Genomic DNA, 24,723 nt, shown 5'->3' on the forward strand with positions numbered 1-24,723 from the left:
CAGATTTTGCGAATTAGCAGTAATCGACTTAATAGTTCTTAGTTTATTCACTCAATACAGCATGACGTACACTCTATATAGCTGACAAGAACTCCTGGATATTGGAACACAATGCACAAAGAGAGTCTTTGACAATTTACAACTTCCACTGGAGATCGCGAAGATGCCCCGGGAGACTGAAACATCGGCGAGAAGAAGTGCCCGGAGGCGTCGTCGAGATCGTAAACAAAGGCGAGGGAAGCGGGGTGGCCTCCGGGCTAGGAAAAAGCTAACCCCATATCGGCTTTCACTCCCTAGTCTTTTCCTCGCTAACATCCGGTCACTGGCGAACAAAATGGACGAAATACGACTAAGAATCATCTCACAAAACGGGATTATGGATTGCAGCGTCATGATTTTCACAGAAATGTGGCTAAACAACAGCATATCTGATAACGCTATGGGGCTAGAGGGGCGCGGGGTCTTCAGGGCTGATCGTACGGCAGAGGACTCTGGTAAGACCAGAGGAGGTGGTCTGTGCATTTATGGAAACAAAGCATGGTGTACAGACAGTAACATAACCGGGAGTCACTGCTCAACCAATCTGGAGTACCTGATGATTAGGTGCAGGCCTTTCTACTTGCCTCGGGAGCTTACATCCATTGTTGTTACTGCAGCCTATATACCTCCGGATGCTAATGCTAAACTAGCAATGAAGGAACTGCAGGTTGCTATTAGCAAACTGCACATCCTGATGGTGCTTTTATTGTTGCAGGGGATTTTAACCACTCAAATCTGAAAACTGTTTTTACCAAATTCCACCAAAATGTTTCCTGCCCCACTAGAGGACACAATACACTAGACCACGTGTATACAAACATTTCGGAGGCTTACAAAGCCATTCCCCTCCCCCACGTGGGACAGTCTGCTCACCTTTCACTGTTCTTACTCCCCAAGTACTTACCCCTCATTAAACGCATGAAACCATCAGTGAGGACAGTGTAAGTGTGGCCAGGGGGGTCAGACTCATTACTACAGCACCAGTTTCAACACACAGATTGCCGCCCTTGACTTCCATACGGACATTGAAACATATGCTTCTTCCGTTCTGGATTACATCAACATCTGCATCAACAATATCACCACCCATAAACTAATAAAGACCTTCCCCAACCAGAAGCCTTGGATGAACAGAGAAGTCCGACTACTGCTAAAAGCACTGCGATGCGGAAGCCTACAGCTCATCCAGAGCCACCTGAAAAAGGGCATCAAGATGGTTAAACATGACCACAAACTGTGGATTGAGGAGCACTTCAACAACAACTCCAACCCTCGACACATGTGGCAGGGCATCCAAGCCATCACAGACTACCGGCCAAAAAACCCTACCCCCACAGCCAGCGATGTCTCCATCGCCAACGAGTTAAACAGGTTCTATGCTCGCGTCAAAAGGGACAACAAAGATCCAGCCATCAAAGCTGAGCTCCCCCAGACGACCTCCCCCTCAGACTATCCATCGCAGATGTGTTGTCTGCACTGAGCAGGGTGAATGCATGCAAGGCTGCTGGTCCTGATGGCATCCCCGGTCGTGTGCTCAGAGCATGTGCTGGGCAGCTGGCCGAGGTCTTCAATGACATTTTCAACCTGTCACTGGCCCAGGCGGTTATCCCCACGTGCTTTAAGACCACAACCATTGTGCCAGTGCCGAAGCAGTCGACCGCATCAAGCCTGAATGACTTCCGACCTGTTGCACTCACCCCCACGATCATGAAGTGCTTTGAAAGTATGGTTTTGGCCTTGAGTCCTGCCTCCCTCCAACACTGTATCCCCACCAGTTTGACTACCAACCGAACATGTCTACAGAGGATGCCATCTCCACAGCTTTACACTGTCCTGACCCACCTGTACAAAACCAACACCTATGTGAGAATGCTGTTCATAGACTTTAGCTCAGCATTCAATACAGTCATTCCCTCTAGGCTGGTCACCAAACTCCATTATCTAGGGATCAGCCCCTCTCTCTGTAACTGGACTTTGGACTTCCTAGAGGGAGTCAGCCTAGAGGGAGGAGGTCAAGCACCTGGCTGCATGGTGCACTGACAACAACCTGGCCCTCAATGCAAAGAAAACCAAGGAGCTCATTGTGGATTATAGGAAGCTAAAAGCTGCAGCCACGCCCCAGTTCTCATTGATAGCACTGAGGTGGAGCGTGTGTCCAGCTTCAAATTCCTGGGTGTCTACATGACCGAGGACCTCTCCTGAACCCTCAACACCTCAACCCTCAACCCAGCAGCGCCTGTACTTTTTGAGGAGGCTGAAGAAGGCCCGCCTGTCTCCCAAGATCCTGGTGAACTTTTACCGCTGTACGGTCGAGAGCTATCTGAATAACTGCTCCACAGTGTGGTTTGGTGGATACTCCGTGGCCGACCGGAAGGCCCTGCAACGGGTGGTGAAAACAGCCTAGTACATCACTGGTGCCCAGCTCCCTGCCATCGTAGACCTCCAGCGCATGCTGTGTCTGTGTAGGGAGAGCGGCATCACCAGGGACCCTTCACATCCATGCTACAAAATGTTTTACCTCCTACCATCAGGCAGGCGGTACAGGTATCTACGTTCCCGCACTAGCAGGCTCAAGAACAGTTTCTTTCCAGCTACTATAACCCTGCTGAACTCTGTGACACGGCACAAGCCATATCCACCAGCCCATCGCTTAGTACTGCCTCTCAGGGACCTTGTTTCACTACTCTCTTTGCACTTTTCACAGTACTACTGAACTCTGACATTGCTTTGCAAAGTCTGATTAAGGACATTCAATTGTACATGTACAGTTGAACTCGGAAGTTTACATACACTTAGGTTGGAGTCATTAAAACTTGTTTTTCAACCACTCCACACATTTCTTGTTAACAAACTATAGTTTTGGCAAGTCGGTTAGGACATCTACTTCTACTCATTGTTCCAACAATTCTTTACAGACAGATTATTTCACTTATAATTCACTGTATCACAATTCCAGTGGGTCAGAAGTTTACATACACTAAGTTGACTGTGCCTTTAAACAGCTTGGAAAATTCCAGAAAATGATGTCATGGCTTTAGAAGCTTCTGATAGGCTAATTGACATAATTTGAGTCAATTGGAAGTGTACCTGTGGATGTATTTCAAGGCCTACCTTCAAACTCTGTGCCTCTTTGCTTGATATCATGGGAACATTTTTTTTTAGAACTCCACAAGTCTGGTTCATCCTTGGGAGCAATTTCCAAACGCCTGAAGGTACCACGTTCATCTGTACAAACAACAGTACGCAAGTATAAACACCATGGGACCACGCAGCCATCATACGGCTCAGGAATGAGACGCGTTCTGTCTCCTAAAGATGAGCGTACTTTGGTGCGAGAAGAGCAAATCAATCCCAGATAACAGCAAAGGACCTTGTGAAGATGCTGGAGGAAACAGGTACAAAAGTATCTCTATCCACAGTAAAACAAGTTCTATATCGACATAACCTGAAAGGCCCCTCAGCAAGGAAGAAGCCACTGCTCCAAAACCGCCATAAAAAAGCCAGACTACGGTTTGCAACTGCACATGGAGACAAAGATCGTACTTTTTGGAGAAAAGTCCTCTGGTCTGATGAAACAAAAATAGAACTGTTTGCCATAATGACCATAGTTATGTTTGGAGGGAAAAGGGGGACGCTTGCAAGCTGAAGAACACCATCCCAACCATGAAGCACGGGGGTGGCAGCATCATAATCTAATCTTCTGCTAAGCTTCCCAGTAAAGCAATGAAAACAATCAAGCATCCGAGAAAAAAATAGCCCACATTAACATATGTAGCTTAATAAATACGTTTCATGAAATCAATAATTTGCTAGTAACAGATGACAATCATATTCTGACTAATCTCTCAAACTCACTTAGATAATACTTTTTATGATAAAGTGATAACAATACATGGTTATAACATCTACAGAAAATACAGAAATGCCAATGGTGGAGGTGTTGCTGTTTATATTCAGAACCACATTCCTGTAAAGCTTAGAGAGTTGAATACTGTTGAAGTAATGTGGCTACAGCTTTATCTGCCTCACCTAAAGCCCATTCTTGTGGGAAACTGCTATAGACCACCAAGTGCTAACAGTCACTATCTGGATAACGTGTGAAATCCTTGATAATGTATGTGATATCAACAGAGAGCTATATTTTCTGGGTGATTTAAATATTGACCTGCTTTCATCAAGCTGCCCACTCAAGAAAAAGCTTCAAACTGTAACCAGTGGCTGCAACCTGGTTCAGGTTATCAGTCAACCTACCAGGGTAGTTACAAACAGCACAGGAATGAAATTATCAACATGTATTAATCACATCTTTACTAATGCAGCAGAAATTACCTTTAAAGCAGTATCCAAATCCATCGGATGTAGTGATCACAATATAGTAGCCATATATATGAAAACCAAAGTTCCAAAGCCTGGGCCTATATAGTGTATAAGAGGTCATACAATATGTTTTGTAGTGATTCCTATGTTGTTGATGTAAAGCAACCAGACACTGCACGTGACACATTTATGAAAGTGCTTATTCCAGTTACTAATAAGCATGCACCCATTAAAAAAATGACTGTAAAAACTTAAATCCTCATGGATGATGAGGAATTGAAAAATGGTATGGTTGAGAGGGATGAGGCAAAAAGAATTGCAAATAAGTCTGGCTGCACAATTTTTGAAAATGTACTGCAAATTGAGAAATCAGGTGACTGAGTAAAAAGTAGTACAAACTATACTATGAAACAAAGATAAATTATATAAATAATAATAATAATAATAATATAGTAAAAAGCTTTGGGGCACTTTAAATGACATTTTAGGGAAAAAGACAAACTCAGCTTCATCATTCATTGAATCAGATGGCTCATTCATCACAAAACCCACTGATATTGCCAATTACTTTAATGTTTTTTCATTGACAAGATTAGCAAATTTAAGCATGACATACCAGCAACAAAACGCTGACACTACACATCCAAGAATAGTAAAGCCTCCTTTACTGGCTCAAATAGCAGACCAATCAATCAACCTGTTACCTGCCCTTAGTAAACTTTCAGAAAATGTTTTATATTGCTATTTTACTGTAAACAAATTGACAACAGACTTTCAGGACACTTATAGGGAAGGACATTCAAAAAGCACGGCACTTACACAAATGACTGATGATTGGCTGAGAGAAATTGATGATACAAAGATTGTGGGAGCTGTTTTGTTAGACTTCAGTGAGGCTTTTGACATTATCGATCATAGTCTGCTGCTGGATATTGTGGATAAAACTATATTGTGGATAAAGAGTTACCTGTCTAACAGAACACAAAGGGTGTTCTTTAATGTAAGCCTCTCCAACATAATCCAGGTAGAATCAGGAATTCCTTAAGGCAGCTGTCTAGGCCCCTTACTTGAAAAAAATATTTACTAATGACATGCCACTGGCTTTAAGTAAATTGAGCATGTTAAGCATTAAAACAATTTAGCATGAAATTGAGAATGTTGAGGTGACTAAACTGCTTGGAGTAACCCTGGATTGTAAACTGTCATGGTCAAAACATGTTGATACAATAGTAGCTAAGATGGGTAGAAGTCTGCCCATAATAAAGCACTGCTCTGCCTTCTTAACAACACTATCAACAAAGCAGGTTCTACAGGCCCTAGGTTTGTTGCACCTGGACTACTGTTCAGTCGTGTGATCAGGTGCCATGAAAAGGGACCTCTGAAAATGACAATTGGCTCAGAACAGTGCAGCACGGCAGGCCCTTATATGTACATGGAGCGCTAACATTAATAATATGCATGTAAATCTCCCATTGCTCAAAGTAGAGGAGAGATTGACTTCATCACTACTTGCTTTTGTAAGATGTGTTGATGTAACAGTTTTGCTTCCGTCCCTCTACTCGCCCCTACCTGGGCTCGAACCAGGGACCCTCGGCACACATCAACAACTGCCTCCCACGAAGCATCGTTACCCATCGCTACACAAAATCCACGGCCCTTGCAGAGCAAGGGGAACAACTACTTCAAGGTCTCAGAGCGAGTGACGTCACCAATTGAAACGCTGTTAGTGCACACCCCGCTAACTAGCTAGCCATTTCACATCGGTTACATTGACATGCTAAATGCACGGAGGTGTCTGTTTAAACTACTAGCACACAGCTCGGACACCCATATATACACCACAACACATGCCACCAGAGGTCTCTTCACAATCCCCAAGTCAAGAACAGACTATGGGAGGCACACAGTACTACATAGAGTCATGACTACATGGAATTATATTCCACATCAGGTAACTGATGCAAGCAGCAGCATCAGATTTTAAAAAACAGATACAAATACACCTTATGTTACAGTGGGGACTGTGAAGAGACACACACACACACACACACACACACAGGTACAGACACGCTTATACATACACATGATAAGACACGAGCACTACATACACGTACACACTGGTGGACTGACCGTCGGGAGTACCGGGACATTTCCGGTGGCCTGAGGTAACTCACTCCTGCCGTGAATAGTCAACTTGACCAGCGATAATATAGCAAGCAGGAATGAGTTGACTGAGAATCTCAGACCCTCAGTCTCTTGCTGCAGTGTCCCCTCTCGCGCCAAAAATGACACCAGGTCTCTCCGCGACGCACATAGCAACTGTCTACCTGCTTCTCTACCGAAAACATTTTAGGCAAGTCGCACGGCGAAATGGACGGTCAGAAAAGGAAAGGTGGAGCAGAGAGGGAGAGAATAAAAAAGAGAAAGGCCCTTGCCACAGACGCAGCTAAATGCTGCAAAATAAGCGACACTAGCTAAAACACACACACGACACCCAGCATGGCTAGCTAAGTAGCCTAGCTAATAATAGTGACACAACGGCCGGCAGGCTAAACAGTTTGCACGTTTTACATCTTCGTGGAGGAATTATATTGTAACGACCATAGGTTTATAAGCGCGGAAATCGACTCTGCCGCACGAGCATGCTTTTGCGGCACAGTCGATAACGAGCTGGACTTCGGGCTAGAAGGTCATGGGTTCGAGACCTGCTCCCTGCCTGTTTCATTACATTGGTGTCAAACGTGGGATAGGACCTTGCATCCACGACAGTGCGTGTGCTTGGCCGGTGAGCGCGTTCCTGTAAGACGTAGAGTCGCAAGCTAGCGCGAGGACGCGCTCTTTGAAAGGAGGGAGTAGTGTAACGACCCTGGGTTTATAAGCGTGGAAATCGACTCTGCCGCACGAGCATGCGGCACAGTCGATAACGCGCTGGACTTCGGGCTAGAAGGTCAAGGGTTCGAGACCTGCTCCCTGCCTGTTTCATTACAATATCATAGTAATGACTGCAGCATAGCGATCATAATATGACATTGAAGGCAATATGTTTCAACTAGTAAAAAACTGTAAACCTAGACTATGGACTTGCCAGCATTCTGTCATGACTCATGCCACAAACTAGGGAAAGTGCACATACACTGTACAGTGAAACAGGCTACAGTAACGTAACCATAATACATCCATGGACGTAACACAGTAAGTAGCCTGTGTGACACAGCACAGGCAATGGCAAAGTTCATTAGCGCCCTTAGTACCAACATTACAAGTTACTACAATAATATACAGCTCTGAGAAAAATTAAGAGGCCACTCCAAATTAAGAGACCACTCTTAATTTTTCCCAGAGCTGTATTAATGTAGCCTACTGATACACTAATGATAGTGAGTATGATAATAGAGTATTTTCTTTGTAAAGGTGGAGAAGGAAGCAGCAGCAGCACTAGAGCTTCTGGTGCTCCTTCAGAACTGGAGATGGTGGTCAGTTCAGAGTCAGACTCAGAGCAGGAACAAGTTAAGAGCACAAACCTAAACGTACATGTAGGCTATTATTTTAGATTAATATGTGCTTTATTTATGAGATTATTAGTAGAACTGTAATCGGGGGCATACAATCAATGACTGCACAAGTAATACAAATTTAAGTTTAGGTTATTTACAAAGTTAATCTCATTCTGCAGAGCAACCAGATGTGTGGAGAGAGAAAGGTTTAGAGCCCAGTACAGGGAAAATAGAAAGGGACAGCGAAAGCACTGAAAATCCATTTGATTATTTTGCCCGTCCTCAGTCCAAGGATTTTGACTTATTTTTTCAGTACCACCCAAAACAAACCCCTCAAAGAGTCATTCCCAATGTATTCCACTCCAAAGATGGCACAAACAGAAAATTGACTGATATACAATGAAGTAACTCACTCCTTGTCACTTGTTCTGCTCAGTATGTCTTGCATTCGCAAAACCTTCAGCCAGTGATAGTGCATTTGTCAAAGGAGGCATGCAGGCCTGGAAACATGCCCATCAGAGAGTACAGTAACATGAGAGAAGCAAGACCCATAGAGAAAGTGCAGAAGCCTTTTTCCTCAGAGCCAGCAAAGCTCAGTACAGACATCTGTACCCTTCTGAGTGATAAGCAAATGTCAGTTCAACTAGACCAGGTCAGAAAGAGGAGGCAGGTCATGGAACGTGTGATTGATGTAGTTAAAGTTATTGGTAAATGTGGGCTTAGCTACAGAGAACACAGACACGAAACTGCATATAACTTGGAAAACATGGCTGTCAATCATGGCAAGTTTCTTGAGCTTATATTGTTGCTAAGCAAATATGATGTCTGCCTACAAGAGCATGTTAGTGGAGCATTGAGAAGAGCAAGAAGCAGATGGGAAGTAAAGGAAGAGGGTCCTTGGTAACTATGACGTCCAAAACAACAGCAAATAAAGTAATTGAAGTCATCAGAATGTTGATTCAGCAGACAATTGCTGTTGAAGTGAGAAAGGTAGGGATGTTCTCAATACAAATGGACACAACACAGGATTTAACATCAAAGACCAGTGTGCAGTAGTTCTGCCATATGTCACTGATGTTGTCCACCAGAGACTCATTGAGGTCATTGACTGTGAGTCATCGACTAGATAGTACTTTGTGGACCTTGTGAAACAGACTCTTGAGAAGATGGACATAGATATCAAACAGTGTGTTTGTTGGTAATGCAAAAGACGGAGCAGCTAATATGCAGGGACAATACAGGGGCTTCTCTGCATATCTCACAAGAGAGTCTCCTAACCAAGTACACATATGGTGTTACTCACATGTCCTCAACCTTGTGCTAACTGACACCACTGGGATTGTTGTGGCAAGTGAATACCTTTTCTCACTACTGAATGACATTGCAGTGTTCGTTCGAGATGCAAGTGCATGAAGCTATGGGAGGAAACCAGTGAGGACAGGAAACACAGACGGCTTGATGTAATTGGTGAAACACGCTGGTGGGCCAAAGACGAGGCCTTGAGGAAAGTATTTGGAAGCTTTGCAAAGCCTGACCGTGCACTTTACATCATCATCACTATGGAAAGAATTGAAAAGGATGTGACCATAAAACCTACCATCCGAAGCAAGGCCCAAGGGTACAAGGATGCTCTCCTAAAGTATGAAACCATTCTTACAGCTGAGGTTTTTCTCAGGATTTTTGAGAAGACGTCCCCTCGCTCTAAATACTTGCAAACAAGTGGCATGGATATCGTAACAGCACAGCACTTGGTGACGGGAATGGAGGATAACCTGAGAAAGTGTGCCCGAGACTTTGAGGGTGTGAAGAGGGCAGCAGACAACTTTGTTGAGTGGGCCAATGGCATTCTGGAGGAGCAGCAGGACTGTGATAACGAAGCTCAGACTGCTCTCCCAGAGAAGACAACAACAAAAAAAGAAGAGAAAATCAGGTGCGTTGGCAGAAGATGAGCCCATTGTTAATGCAGACATGGATTACAAAATCAAGATCCACAATGTGGTACTGGACACTGTTGTTGAAAGTATTCACTGCCGTTATGCCGCAAATGCAATGCTGTGTGCAGATGTCTCCTACATGAAACCAAAGCATTTTCCTGAGATCAGAAAAAAGGGCCTTCCAAAGACAGCTATGAAGGAGCTCAGCAAATGCTTACTGGAATTTGATTGAGTCACAGTTGAGGCATTGCAGGCTGAACTGACCAGCCTTGCACAACAGTGGGAAAGACTGAAACAGTCAGCATTGGAGGAGTACAACACAACAGCCAACGCCGCCAGTGATGAATCAGGGGAAGCTTTTGAGGATCCTGATGAAAGTGTGGGTGTTCAGAAGTTGTTCCACATGTAAAAACTGCCCGATATGCTGCTATCTTCTCCTGTCTCAGTACAATCTGCTCACGGATGCGTATCACATCATTGGTTTGGGCTACAAGTCCCTCCTCACCCTATCCATCACTCAGGTGGCTTGTGAGAGGACCTTCTACACCCTGAAATTGGTGAAGAACTGCCTAAGAACCTCCCTCACTCAAGAGAACCTTGAAGCGTTCCTTTTGAATGCAACAGAGAAGGATATTCTTATGGGACTTGACAAAGATGACATCATTGACAAGATGGCAGAGAGCAGTGAGTTATTTCGCCACCTACTGGTTTACTAGTGGTAATTACTTACAGGTTACTCTGAAGTAACTATGCTATGACTCTTCCTTAACAGGCTGACAAGGGTGAAAGAAAATGTGCTGTGAGTTAAAGCTGTTGTACAGAGGCAGATTTTTGGGACTTTTGTATTATACTTACAGTTATGTAGCCAATTTTCATTTTCATTGACTCAGTGTATAGATGTGTTTTATTTTTGTGCTGTTTGCTTTATGGACACCAGTGAGTGAACATTAATCTCAAAATTAATTGAGTGCTTTTTAGGAGTGCTTTTTCGACTTTTGTATTATACTTACTTACATTGTTGTAGCTTATGTTCAAGTTCAGTGGATGTGTGAAGTTTTTTGATACGTTTGATATGCTTGATGCTTGAATATAAAGATAATAATTTGAACATTTGAGCTAACTGTATATCTCATTCTCTTTTTAAAAAGTGTAGGCTAATTGTTTTGTGTGTCTAGCCTTGTACATTTGTATGTGCTATGATTGGTGTATTTCTAGTGAGTTTTTGAGGGTGCACCCATAGCCATAGCATACCTTGAAAACTCTGTGTTCAGATAGGCTACTTGTTGGTCAGTCCCAAATGTTTGTATTTTGTAATGTGGATAACTTTCTTCCCAGATGAACGTAGTGGCCAAATGTATAACTCGTTTGGTACCCGTTACATCAACAAATAGGGTTAGCCTACAAAATTAGCGGTCTGGTGGTTTGCGTGAACAGGGTGGCCTGGGATGGAGTCAAATTCCCAGCCTGAATTATTATTTCAGTCCGCCCCTGCACGTACACATGGATTTTGTATTGTAGATATGTGGTAGTAGAGTAGTGGCCTGAGGGAACATACTTAATGTGTTGTGAAAAGTGTTATGAAATGTAATGTCATGTAATATTTTAAATTGGATATAACTGTCTTAATGTTGCTGGACCCCATGAAGAGTAGCTGCTGCCTTGGCAGCAACTAAATGGGGATCCTTAATAAATACAAAATACTTCTGTATTTCATTTTCAATAAATTTGCAACAGTTTCTAAAAACATGTTTTCACTTTGTCATTACGTGGCTATTGTTTGTAGATGGGTCAGAATTTTTTATTTTATTTAATCCATTTTGAATTCAAGCTGTAACACAACGAAATGTGGAATAAGTCAAGATGTATGAATACTTTCTGAAGGCACAGTATGTGTCGATCTGCTTCCTTGATCTCACTTATTTTTCATCTGTACAATTCTGTTTCTACCGCTCTTTGCTGGCCTCCAGTGTTTCATTAGAGAACTGTCCTCCTCACCCTCTCCTGGTAGCGTCTCTCCAAGTACGCCATGTCTTCTTCCTCTCTGGTGCTGATGTCAGACAGAGCCCTGGTCACGGACGTCACTGAACTCTCCTCTACATATCAGAGGGAAACTATTAAATTAACGCAATACATCTATTATGAGACAAATATCATCTCTGTTTAGGATTTCTATATGAGCCATAGCAGGGTTTCCCTAACTCGGTCCTGCCCCCCTCCCCCAGGTTTTTTCCCTAGCACTACACAGCTGATTAAAATAGCCAACTCATAATCAAGCTTAGATTATTTGAATCAGCTGTGTAGTACTAGGGCAAAAACCTGGGGGGGGGGGGACAGGACCGCGTTTGGGAAATGCTGACCTACAGGATAAATTGCATCCTCAGTTACACTCAGATTAGGCATTTCATAGTCTCTTCTGGCCACCCTTCCAAAGATTGTATGTGACAAGCATGTGCTTCCCAGGCTAGACATTTCAAAGCACAGTCATAATTATGTCCCCCAAAGTCTCCTATAGCTTGGTTGGGTTCTGACCTGTAGGTCCTGAGGCTGCTGCTGGTCCTGAGGCTTTCTCAAACACATGCTCCTGGAAAGCTCTTGGTTGTTGAGATGACAGAACAGACAGGTGAGGGGCACCTACGCAGGCACACGCATGCACAAGGTCAAGGGTAACAATTAGATATCTCATATCTAAGGCTGAAATTAGACTCATTAGAATGACTGGGATGCCTTTGCTGTAATTCATCTTGTGGCTGTCTCTTGTCAGTGAGTCTGTGATGAGTCTGTGATGCAGCCTGGAGGTCTCACCTGCCCCGCTATCGTCCAGTCTCAGGTACCCGTCAGCCAGGGAGCTGAACCCTGTCAGACCCCCCATGGCTGCGTATGGAACGTCTCTGCCCACCGGACGACCGCGGGCCTCCCGTTCTGCCTTCGTCTCCACCCGCGTCTGGTGGGCGGAGCTAGGCTGGCCACACCCACAGCTGTAGGGGCTCCGGAACCCAGAGCAGGATGAGCCTGAGGACAGAGAGAGAAGAGGAGAGGTAGGTCAATGTGGCCTCAACCACACCCTATACAACACTGACACTACTTTCAACACAACAAATTGGAAGTCAGGGAGTATAGAAGGAGTATTATAACAATGCCTCAGTGCTTCAGCGAGGGGACAACTGAGACTCACATTTCCCACAGAGGTGTTCTGAGGTCTCACTGTGGTCGTAGGCAGAGTGTTTGCACCTGCAGCGTACAGGCTGCGACCCATTCAGGTGCACGTACTGAAAGGCCAAACACCGACACCCTTGAACCCGGCATGGTAGTGCTATCGGGCGCTCCGAAGGAACCTCCTCAAAGTCTGTCTGATGCTGTTTGTACCTGGAGGGATTCAACCCAAGACAAGTGTAGAGATTAAGAAGGATAGCTGGAGTGATGCTTGAATCAGTGACCATGCAGTTCCTGGGAAACCATGCTTCCTCCTCAGCCATAAAGGTTCAGACCACTTTGCAGAGGTCATAGTGCACTTCCATTTTGGGGGCACACAATTAATGAACTAATCACAGTGTTGTATTAGCGATGGAGGATGTTGCTAAAGCGTACCTGTGTGTGCAGAAGCAAGGTGTCTCTGGGCCGATGAGTTTACAGTCTATTCCCCCTGGCACTCCAAAGCTCACATACAGCCTGTTGTGTAGTCTCTGGGGAAACACTGTTCTCTTGTACTCTTCATATTCCTCTGGGGAGAATAGTCTGCCGCCATCGTCTTCACCCACGATCCTGACACACAACAACAGCACAGGGGTATGATCAGAAGTATATCTTTTTTTAAGGATTTTCTTTTGCAATTTAGTACAAAACAAGAACACACAAAAAAAATAACACAAAAACACAGCTGCCAGACATATGAAATGAAGTATTGCTTAAGCAAGACATGGGACAAGAATAGAGCAACAGTGACAGTTACAACAAATCTTTTCCAAGTTAACGGTGTTCATGATTAGTAGTTCTGATCATAGAGTAGCCTGATTCTGCAAATTATTAATTTCCCATTTCCTCCTCAAATATAACACTGATACACAAGTAGTATGGTGAACTAGACATTCACGCTCCAAAGCTTATACTTTCAACTTCATTACAGTTCCACCTATGTAGTCCCATTAGATTGATCTGCTGAGAAAGGAAAGGAAGGCTAGTGTAAAATAAACTGACTCCAAAAAAATGCCATTGGTGACATTCTACATACAAGGGATGTGTGCACTTTCTAAATTGTCTGAAGGCAAACATAACAAAGCAAATAGGCCTATAAAGTCAGTCAGGTGACAGAGGAAAATTTCAGCAGTGCTCCAGACTGAATATAATCCTAGAATACATTTTCATTGGCAAGCAAGACAAACCTCCTGTACTCCAGAAAGTCGTCCACTGCCTTAGATGCAGTCTTGTCAAGACATATTCTCTCCATCGCTCAAGTTTTGAGATACTGTTTAAGCTAGATGATGTTGTAAAATCCTTCAGCTCTTCGACTGAAGTCCTGTGCTCGTATCCGGTTGAGCACCAAGCGTCCACGTTGCTAAGCGATCTGCACCATTCTCCCCCTTTCCTTTCTCTCTCCCTTGCTTTAGGCTGGTGGGCGGGAACCATGTCCTTGGTTTATTCTTTCAGTGGGTCATATGCCATCCATTCATTCCTTTCCAAAATTATTACAATCAGCAAAGAAAAATAATGTTTGTAAGTTATTGTTTTAGTTTTTTTTCAATATTGCCACGAGGATGAATTCGCAAACTGGACCTCCACGCTCACATGTTTATTTATGCCAGATAGGAAGAGGCGAAACGTGAGGGATAACTGCATGGAGGTCCAGTTTGCATGGAGATCAATTTGTCAATGAGATTGTCGAATTTGGTTAACAAAACATGTAATGGCTTATTTAATACGTGTGGCGTAGTTGATCGAATATAAGTTTCGTAATGATTAGGTTGTTACGAGTGTACTGATATAGGTAGCATACCTCGACATCCCGGTAACTGAGAAAAAAACACTATATAAGCAGTTGTGCCTGGTCGTCACTAGTTTCCACAAACACAAATCATAATCCCCGCCTATTGTTACAATTTATTTTCTTAAAATGTGATCTTAAACCTAACCTCAAACACAATGCTAACGTTATGCATGACCCTAAACTTATAAGAAGACCACAAAAATCATTTTTGTTTTCGTGAAATTTAACGAGTCATTTTTCTACTTTGTGGCTGTGGTAACTAGTGGAAACCGTCGCGGTCCTGCGTATCTGCCCTCTCATTGGCTAGAATGGTCCCACCTGATCTTGCCTCCTCCCAACTGTCTTACATTATGTTCATTGTTAGAGCGGCCGCTATAGTATCTGGTCAATTTCATCAAAGATTATAAACTGTCTCTCCGCCCAAGGGAGTCGTTGTTCACAAAGCGGCACGGCGGCCTGTCTAGCACCCGCCTATCCTTTCTTTGGATTGGTGGTAACTTCTGTATTGTAAATATTCGATGAGGGTTGTTGACGTTAACCGCCTGTAATCATTGGAGAGAGATGCTGGCCTCATGACATGAATATGCATAGCCAACTCAAGACTAACTCCAAAATAAAGTGTTTTTTTCCCCTAAAAGTTGCCCGGGATGTCACGTGTCCTACATATATCAGTAACTCGTAACAACTTAAGCCTTGTGAAACTTCTATTCGATCATATAAATCTCACGTAGCAAATGTTTTTTTCTTTGACCAAATTCGACACTCTCTGACCTCCATACAAAAACGAATTTCTTCTTCGAGATTGTCCACCCGTTTGTCCTCTGTTTATCCCCTAACTCCTTGCTTCATGTGCAAAACAACGAAAACCCGCCACCTACTGGAGGGATACAGATTTTCCGCCGAGTTGGTCCTCTCTCTTCCTTTTACTCTCTGATATTCTGTGTTTATGCGCAATAAATTTCTCTTCAATCCATACATAAAAAAAGCGGTGACGCAGTACACACAAGACCGCTATTCGTCGCTCAGGAAACGGACTGTGCTCGAGACCGATTATGAACAAATCTTTCGCCTAGGCATGCGAACAATTATGCATTGCTACTTAATTTAAGAACAGGCCATTTATTTCAGTTGTAATGCTTAATATTATTTAGTTATTAGATTCCGTGTTAGCAGTGAGCTAGCTAGCTATCAAGCATCTTCTGACAGTGACATTTATGTCTCTGCCTTGTGCTGTGTTCTCCGTCTTGGAATGGGATCGCAGACTGATGTTCCGAACAGTTTAGTGATTCAAACGAACAAATCCAGGTAATATAACGTTAGTTTACTTTTAGAAGGGTTTGATAAAAGTCAATGAAGTACTGTTCGAGGTGTGAGACAACTTTGTGGATGTCTGACTGGCCAAGTTATCATGTTCGATAAGCTATAAAGACTAGCTAGCATTTCTACATCATGCACGCTATCAACAAGCTAGGCTAGCAGCTAGCTAGCAAACTCAGCACTGCAAGAGCCTATAGGTAGATTTCTAGAAAACTGGCTGACTAACAGTTTCGCAACATGTCTCTGCTACCATCAAGCTTAAATGTGTGTTTAAGAAACTATTAAAGTATTACTTATTTGCTAACTAAGCTAGTTATGTCTTATTGGCTAACTTACTTCGTTTTTTCCACTAACTGTTCTGTCATGCACTAGCTAGCTAACTTTTCTTTCCACAAACCTGAGCCAAACCTTGCAGCGTTGCCTAGTTGTTGATTGAGGTGATGACACTACCCTTTTTTATTTTTGTACTTATGTATTCTATATTGTTTTCTTGTGGTGCTTTTTTTATACAAACCCTCGGGCTTCCAACCATACCTGCACACCATTTTATGTATTTGTTTGATCTGTATTGTTGTTTATCACTTATTTTCTTTTTTGCAAATAAATTTAAACCTAAACCCCCAGATGGCAGCTGTGTAGGTCAATGTTTAACTGATGGATTTGTTGCCCCAACTTGTGCTGTGTATAACAATGCTTGACAGATGATTGGGTGAAGTGGACAGCATATCTTATCACATCATTCCCCGCACACGCCCTTTTTGTTTGAACACTAACATACGTAGAACAGGAAGTCATTGTCCGAAGTTGATAGTGTACTTTTGTAAAGAACAATGATACACTGAATAAGCACAAAAGTCCGGTGGACAGTGGTCCTTTCCATTGTCATCTCAGCCCTGTGCAAGTAGGATAGCCTAGGTGTTTGTTTCTGCATTCACTTCTTCAGTAGACCTTTTCATGATGACACAATTAGGCCTAGATGTCAAACACCAAGTTTCTGCTTTTATGCAGCAAACTACATCCTCCCATGAAAGCAGTAAGAGATAGATGAGAGCCTTTGCACTCTTATCTAATGTCGTCAAGAATGGCCATGCATTCGAATAGCCATGTCATAGATTCACAAAATGCTAGTTAGTCTCCAAGCATTCTGTGCTTCTAGGCCTATGACATGGCTATTCCAATGCATATCTGCTCTCAATAGGGTATGCCACTCCCACACTCATGAGATCTCAGAGAAAGAATTAAAGCATTGACAGAGCTGCTGTGAAAAACGAAATATGGTCATTTGATTTCTGTTTTTTTACCTGCATGTATTACGCAGTCTTGATTAAAAAATGAAGGTAGCCTATATATTGTTGTCTGTATTAGAACATGGTCTGTGAAATCCTTGGGACGTCCCTACTTCCCCATTGAAGTTGAAATTATGGTTTAGGGTAGGGATGTCCTAAGGATCCTGGATAGCACTGACTACTCCTGAGTGGCGCAGAGGTCTAAGGCACTGCATCTCAGAGCAAGAGCCGTCACTACAGTCCCTGGTTCAAATCCAGGCTGGATCACATCCAGCGCACAATTGGCCCAGTGTCGTCCGGGTTTGGCTGGGGTAGGCTGTCATTGTAAATAAGAACAAATTCTTAACTGACTTGCCTAGTTAAATAAAGGTTAAATTAAATGTTTTTTTAATATATTATTTTATAAATAGAAAATAGGCCTACTACTGGGATAGGCAATTTGGCCCTGTTTATAATCCATAGGCCAAATCCATGCCAGGGATTTATGCAATGCAGAGAAACATAGGATATTTGCTAAATATAATGTATATAGCCGCTTTCATGAATTCTTAATCTGCACAGCAGAGCATAATTTCAGTTCTACTCCATGCTTTTCTTTCTAAACAGCCTTCTGAATGATGCAATACTGCACATTGTAGATAGAAATGCCATGAATAGAGCTGACATGATTCATCTTCACTCATGATTTTTACATTTGAGAGAAATGTCAGTTCTACACAATGCTTTTCTATCTGAAGACAGAAGTATGTTCTACAACATTGTTGTGCCTGTCTGACCCCAGCCCAAGTTCCTGATTAATTGTGTCTGTGTCATGGATTCCCCACAGAGTGAAATATGACATGGATGACTCGCCTCTCTGTGTCTGTCTCTCTCCTTCAGATCCTCCTTCTCTGAGTGACGCAGCTATGTATATGTTTGGGCCCCATGGTTGACTGCCAGGTGTGTGTAGTGTTTTTATTCCCCGTACTCCTCCATAGCCAACCCCAGCCCCATATCCCCCAGCCCCATATCCCCCAGTCCTAACCCCAGCCCGCTTCACCCTGTGTCAGAGTATTTTGCTTGAACTAGCCCGTGTCTAAGTCCTAGCCCCAGCTCCAAACCCATGCCCCTTTGCCCCTAGATCCTTCTCCTTCCTTTCCTCACACCAGCCCCCTTGCCCATTCAAATCACCCACTTCCAGACCTAGCACCAGCCCCACTCCCAACCCTGTTCCCCCAGCCCCACACTCTATCCGCCAGCCCAACTCTCTATCCCCTACCCCTCTCTCCTGGCCCACCACCATCTATCTCCAGACCACGTCCAGCCTCCGTACCATGCTGGGGAGAAACATGTCCCAGAAGCTGAGTGGGCTGCTGATAATCTTGGGGCTGGCGTGGGGGCTCATGTTGCTGCGCTACACCGTGCAGCAGCCGCGCCACAAGAGCAGTGGCGAGCTACGCCAACAGATCCTGGAGCTGAGCCGGCGATATGTCAAGGTGCTCAACGAGGAGAACCAGAACACACTGGGAGGACCGCAGGGCCCCTCCATGGCCGGTTATGGTAAGGGCTGTTTTAGAGAAACCCTGAAGCTACACTTTTCTCTGGTTATGGCTCTGGAAATGAAAGGAACCGCTAATTTACTACTTGAACAAAAATTGATTGTTTTATTTTTTCTCGCTCTCTCTCTCACACACACACAGCTGATCTGAAGAGGACCATAGCAGTGTTGCTGGACGACATCCTGACGCGCCTGGTCAAGCTGGAGGGGAAGATGGAGCTGGTCGCCAACACTTCAGCCACTAACTCCTCCCATCCTGCAGCAGGCTCCCTGGCCTCAGCTCCAGTTGCCTTACACAAGCAGGACACGCCAGGCAACCACCGCCTGGAAACGCCTCGCCTCCCTCCACACACACCCAACAGACCTCGCCCAGGGGTATAGTAGTGTGGGTAGTGATTGAGGCCCTGTTCAAGTAAAAAGTGCATCTTTTCTTCTTCAGGTAGTCACTGATCTATTAAGGATGGTCAGGTGGTAACTTTCCTTTCACTTATCCATTCATTTACAGATCAGTGATTAGCTCATGGGAGGAAGAAAAGAGTGAGGATGTATTCTAGATCATTTAAAACTAACCTAACCCTGAGAAAGGACTGACTGCCTGTACCTTTCCAATAACTACTTGGCTGATTGACATTTTTTTACATAGTATTAAAAAAGATGCTCAAATGTCTATCAGTCATGGACTCTTAGGCATACGTTTTAGATTCCCTAATTGTTTTTTCATGAAAGGGTCTACAAACTGCGGATGTGTCTGAGGATGTCTGTGGGCAGCAACAAAGCATCAGCAACAGTAGAGGAAATGAACAAATGTCTGTACTCTGTGGAGTCTTCAAGAAAGCTGATGATGAATATGAATGGCACAGCCACCCCGATATTTTATCCCTTGGACAGACCGACTATGAATTTTCTGTACTGCTTCTTTAAATCTCATCCATATCAGAAGTTGCTGAACTAAACAATGCACTCATGGTAGTTTTGGAAATGATGTAGTTGAGTTTGCAGAAGCTCCTGGTGCTTAATATGTAGATTTGAAGAGTCCCTTTTTAGCTTTTTTATATATATATATGATATAAAAAACTATTTAGCTGTTGTACAGTAGACTTTCTTTTTTAAAGGATAAAAGTGATAATCCAAAGAATTTTATTTGCACTCTCCTTGAAGGCTTCAAAAATGTATTTTTACTTTGATTTTAGATGGTGTATAACAAGTTGAATGTAACTGTCAATAAGCAGATGATTACCAAGTGGTTACAATTGATCAATTCCAACTCCATCTCTATCCTCTTTGTCAGTACTCGGACTGTTAGTCCTTGTTGATTCCCCTTGCAGATACGAGTGGTTAGGGCCAGGACTTTTTCCTGACTGACCAGTAAAAACTCCTATCCCAATCAATGTACAACCTGTTTTTTGTCTCAGTTTAGCCCTCTGATGAAGTTGCTTGTCTATTTCTTACACATATCAGTCTGAGCTCACATTACACAGCGATTGTTGGGGGCTGTCCTAAAAATAGTGGGCTAACCCAATGTTTATACTTTTAACTTATGGGACTGCCTGTCTATGGTACACCCTTACCCCCTTTACTACAAACCATTAGCTGCATCCTGATTCTCCACCCTTACAGAAATGTGCACTTAAACACGATCTTTCAAATCAAAGTTTATTTGTCACATGCGCCGAATACAACAGGTATTGATAGACCTTACTGTGAAATGCTTACTATCAAGCCCTTAACCAACAATGCTGATTTATCTTTTTAAGTAAGAAAATATTTAAACAAAATAAAGTAACACAACAACAATAAAGAGGCTATATACAGGGGGTACCGAGTGGATGTGCGGGGGTACAGGTTAGTCGAGGTAAAATGTACATGTAGGTAGGGGTAAAGTGACTATGCATAGATAATAAACAGTGAGTAGCAGCAGCATAAAAAAGGGGGTCAATGCAAATAGTCCGGTTAGCCATTTGATGGACTGTTTAGCAGTCTAATGGCTTGGGGTTAGAAGCTGTTAAGGAGCCTTATGGACTGTGACTTGGTGCTCCTGTACTGCTTGCCGTAGGTAGCAGAGAGAACAGTCTATGACTAGGGTGGCTGGAGTCTTTGACAATTTTTAGGGCCTTCCTCTGACACCGCCTGGTATAGAGGTCCTGGATGGCAGGAAGCTTGGCCCCAGTGATGTACTGGGCCATACGCAATACACTCTGTAGCACCTTATGGTCGGACGCCGAGCAGTTGCCATACCAAGTGGTGATGCAACCGGTCAGGATGTTCTCGATGGTGCAGCTGTAGAACCTTTTGAGGATCTGAGGACCCATGCCAAATCTTTTCAGTCTCCTGAGGGGGAATAGACATTGTCGTGCCCTCTTCACGACTTTCTTGGTGTGTTTGGACCATGATAGTTTCTTAGTGATGTGGACGCCAAGGAACTTGAAGCTCGCAACCCGCTCCATTACAACCCCGTTGATGTGAATGGGGGCGTTCTCGGCCCCCATTTTCCTGTGGTCCACGATCAGCTCTTTTGTCTTGCTCACGGTGAGGAAGAGGTTGTCCTAGCACCAGACTGCCAGGTCTCTGACCTCCTCCCTGTAGGCTGTCTCATCATTGGTGATCAGGCATACCACCGTTGTGCCGTCCATCAAACTTAATGATGATGTTGGAGTCGTGCGTGTTAACGCAGTAGTGGGTGAATACGGAGTACAGGAGGGGACTAAGCACACACCCCTGAGGGGCCCCCGTGTTGAGGATCAGCGTGGCAGATGTGTTGTTGCCTACCCGTACCAGCATGCATTCAAAAGCATTTGATTGGTTTAAGCATTGGCTGGAGGGTGTTTCCACCATTGTTAAACCTAGAATCCTTAATTGAAACAACAAGCCGTCTCTGCTCCTGTTTTGGTAACAGCGCTGAAGGATGGGCCTGGCGAAATGTAACAACTCTCAAATTCATAGACCGAGGTATGGATGCAAGGACTGACCATCCATGATATCAAAAGTATAGTTCGAACCATGTTTTGAGGCTATACATGTTTGTTTACATGTACATTGTTTTCAAACATTGGAGTAAAACAAGCTAATATTATGGGTTCTGATAGGGTACGACAGTTGACCTAAACTCATGCGTAATTTATAAGTTATATTATTCAAGAATCAATGGCTATATATCATTAATTTATAAGTCCCAAAATGGATGTAGCAACTAAGGATTCAAGATTTAAATTGTTAAGTGTTAAGGCTCATGTCCTCACCCATAACCTCTGGCCACGGCCCTCCCTTGCCACTCACATCAAGTTTCTCAACTCTGCTCACTCGCACCCTTGAATATTTAAGCAGCAGTTTCTCCCTCCAGTCTTGCTTATTCCTGTTGGTGAATGCATGGGGCGGCCAATTTATGTTATCCTTTCCATGTTGTGTGTGACTGACTTCCATTATTGTGAGTACTTTCCATTGTGTGTAAATGTTAGTTTTAAGATCCTTTTTAGTTGATTTTAAAGTTAGTTTGCTGCTGCCAAATTTCCTGTCAGTCCAGCATGTGAGATGCATTTCAGTTATTTAGCCCAGTCATGCTTGTATGTTAACATGTTTGTACAGTGCCTTCAGAAAGTATTCAGACCCCTTGACTTTTCCACATTTTGTTACATTACAGCCTTATTCTAAAATATATATTTTTTTAAAATCCTTAGCAATCTACACACATACAAAATAGATACCTTATTTACATACAGTGGCTTGCGAAAGTATTCACCCCCCTTAGGAAAAATGCCAATCATTTGATTTACACAACCTGCCTACCACTTTGAAGATGCAAAATATTTTTTATTGTGAAACAAACAAGAAATAAGACACAAAAAATAACTTGAGTGTGCATAGCTTTTCACCCCCCCAAAGTAAATACTTTGTAGAGCCACCTTTTGCAGCAATTCCAGCTGCAAGTCTCTTGGGGTATGTCTCGACAAGCTTGGCACATCTAGCCACTGGGATTTTTCCCATTCTTCAAGGCAAAACTGCTCCAACTCCTTCAAGTTGGATGGGTTCCGCTGGTGTACAGCAATCTTTAAGTCATACCACAGAGTCTCAATTGAATTGAGGTCTGGGCTTTGACTAGGCCATTCCAAGACATTTAAATGTGTCCTCTTAAACCATTCAAGTGTTGCTTTAGCAGTATGCTTAGGGTCATTGTCCTGCTGGAAGGTGAACCTCTGTCCCAGTCTCAAATCTCTTTAAGATTGAAACAAGTTTCCCTCAAGAATTTCCCTGTATTTAGCGGCATCTATCATTCCTTCAATTCTGACCAGTTTCCTAGTCCCTGCCGATGAAAAACATACCCACAGCATGATGCTGCCCACACCATGCTTCACTGTGAGGATAGTGTTCTTGGGGCGATGAGAGGTGTTGGGTTTGCGCCAGACATAGCATATTCCTTGATGGCCAAAAAGCTCAATTTTAGTCTTATCTAACCAGAGTATCTTCTTCCATATGTTTGGGGAATCTCCCACATGCCTTTTGGCGAACACAAACGTGTTTGCTTATTTTTTTCTTAAGCAATGGCTTTTTTCTGGCCACTCTTCCGTAAAGCTCTGTGGAGTGTACTGCTTAAAGTGGTCCTATGGACAGATACTCCAATCTCCGCTGTGGAGTTTTGCAGCTCCTTCATTGTTATCTTTGGTCTCTTTGTTGCCTCTGATTAATGCCTTCTTTGCCTGGTCTGTGAGTTTTGGTGGACGGCCCTCTCTTGGAAGGTTTGTTGTGTTGCCATATTCTTTCAATTTTTTTAATAATGTATTTAATTGTGCTCCGTGGGATGTTCAAAGTTTCTGATATTTTTTTATAACCCAACCCTGATCTGTACTTCTCCACAACTTTGTCCCTGACCTGTTTGGAGAGCTTCTTGGTCTTCATGGTGCTGCTTGGTGGTGCCCCTTGCTCAGTGGTGTTGCAGACTCAGGGGCCTTTCAGAACAGGTGTATATATACTGAGATCATGTGACACTTAGATTGCACACAGGTGGACTTTATTTAACTAATTATGTGACTTCTGAAGGTAAGTGGTTGCACCAGATCTTATTTAGGGGCTTCATAGCAAAGGGGGTGAATACATACAGTGGGGAGAACAAGTATTTGATAACCTGCAAAATCAGCAGTGTTTCCTACTTACAAAGCATGTAGAGATCTGTATCTTTCTGTATCTTTATCATAGGTACACTTCAACTGTGAGAGACGGAATCTAAAACAAAAATCCAGAAAATCACATTGTATGATTTTTAAGTAATTAATTTGCATTTTATTGCATGACATAAGTATTTGATCACCTACCAACCAGTAAGAATTCCGGCTCTCACAGACCTGTTAGTTTTTCTTTAAGAAGCCCTCCTGTTCTCCACTCATTACCTGTATTAACTGCACCTGTTTGAACTCATTACCTGTATAAAAGACACCTGTCCACACACTCAATCAAACAGACTCCAACTTCTCCACAATGGCCAAGACCAGAGAGCTGTGTAAGGACATCAGGGATAAAATTGTAGACCTGCACGAGGCTGGGATGGGCTACAGGACAATAGGCAAGCAGCTTGGTGAGAAGGCAACAACTGTTGGCGCAATTATTAGAAAATGGAAGAAGTTCAAGATGACGGTCAATCACCCTCGGTCTGGGGCTCCATGCAAGATCTCACCTCGTGGGGCATCAATGATCATGAGGAAGGTGAGGGATCAGCCCAGAACTACACGGCAGGACCTGGTCAATGACCTGAAGAGAGCTGGGACCACAGTCTCAAAGAAAACCATTAGTAACACACTACGCCATCATGGATTCAAATCCTGCAGCGCACGCAAGG

At 43.4% G+C, this 24,723-nt stretch overlaps 2 protein-coding genes across 3 annotated transcripts; one reads left to right on the plus strand and one right to left on the minus strand.

Annotated features, from left to right (window-relative positions):
* Positions 1 to 11,758: 11,758 nt before the first annotated feature.
* On the minus strand, positions 11,759 to 14,511 carry fam221a (family with sequence similarity 221 member A). Its single transcript, XM_038965839.1, has 6 exons — positions 14,161 to 14,511; positions 13,370 to 13,543; positions 12,957 to 13,147; positions 12,587 to 12,793; positions 12,314 to 12,415; positions 11,759 to 11,877 (listed from the first exon to the last, which is right to left on the minus strand). The coding sequence occupies exons 1-6, from the start codon at positions 14,223 to 14,225 to the stop codon at positions 11,759 to 11,761; spliced, it is 858 nt and encodes a 285-aa protein (XP_038821767.1). The 5' UTR covers positions 14,226 to 14,511.
* A 1,164-nt stretch (positions 14,512 to 15,675) lies between these two features.
* Positions 15,676 to 20,325, plus strand: ccdc126 (coiled-coil domain containing 126). Of its 2 annotated transcripts, XM_038966784.1 has the most exons (3): positions 15,676 to 16,067; positions 18,245 to 18,904; positions 19,045 to 20,324. In XM_038966784.1, the coding sequence occupies exons 2-3, from the start codon at positions 18,679 to 18,681 to the stop codon at positions 19,281 to 19,283; spliced, it is 465 nt and encodes a 154-aa protein (XP_038822712.1). In that variant the 5' UTR covers positions 15,676 to 16,067; positions 18,245 to 18,678; the 3' UTR covers positions 19,284 to 20,324. The 2 variants fall into 2 exon arrangements, with proteins under 2 accessions (XP_038822712.1, XP_038822713.1); XM_038966785.1 differs by lacking the exon at positions 15,676 to 16,067 and having other exon boundaries at positions 18,452 to 18,904; positions 19,045 to 20,325.
* The last annotated feature ends 4,398 nt before the right edge of the window (positions 20,326 to 24,723 follow it).

Source organism: Salvelinus namaycush, chromosome 27, assembly GCF_016432855.1.
Source record: "Salvelinus namaycush isolate Seneca chromosome 27, SaNama_1.0, whole genome shotgun sequence".
In the NCBI taxonomy this organism is placed as follows: Eukaryota; Metazoa; Chordata; class Actinopteri; order Salmoniformes; family Salmonidae; genus Salvelinus; species Salvelinus namaycush.

Coding starts and splice junctions, on each gene's coding strand:
- fam221a (XM_038965839.1), bottom strand. CDS start 14,225: ATGGAGAGAATATGTCTTGACAAGACTGCATCTAAGGCAGTGGACGAC. Junction 13,544..14,160: donor GACTTTCTGGAGTACAGGAG/GTTTGTCTTGCT, acceptor GTTGTGTGTCAG/GATCGTGGGTGAAGACGATG. Junction 13,148..13,369: donor CCTTGCTTCTGCACACACAG/GTACGCTTTAGC, acceptor GAATCCCTCCAG/GTACAAACAGCATCAGACAG.
- ccdc126 (XM_038966784.1), top strand. CDS start 18,679: ATGCTGGGGAGAAACATGTCCCAGAAGCTGAGTGGGCTGCTGATAATC. Junction 18,905..19,044: donor CCCCTCCATGGCCGGTTATG/GTAAGGGCTGTT, acceptor ACACACACACAG/CTGATCTGAAGAGGACCATA.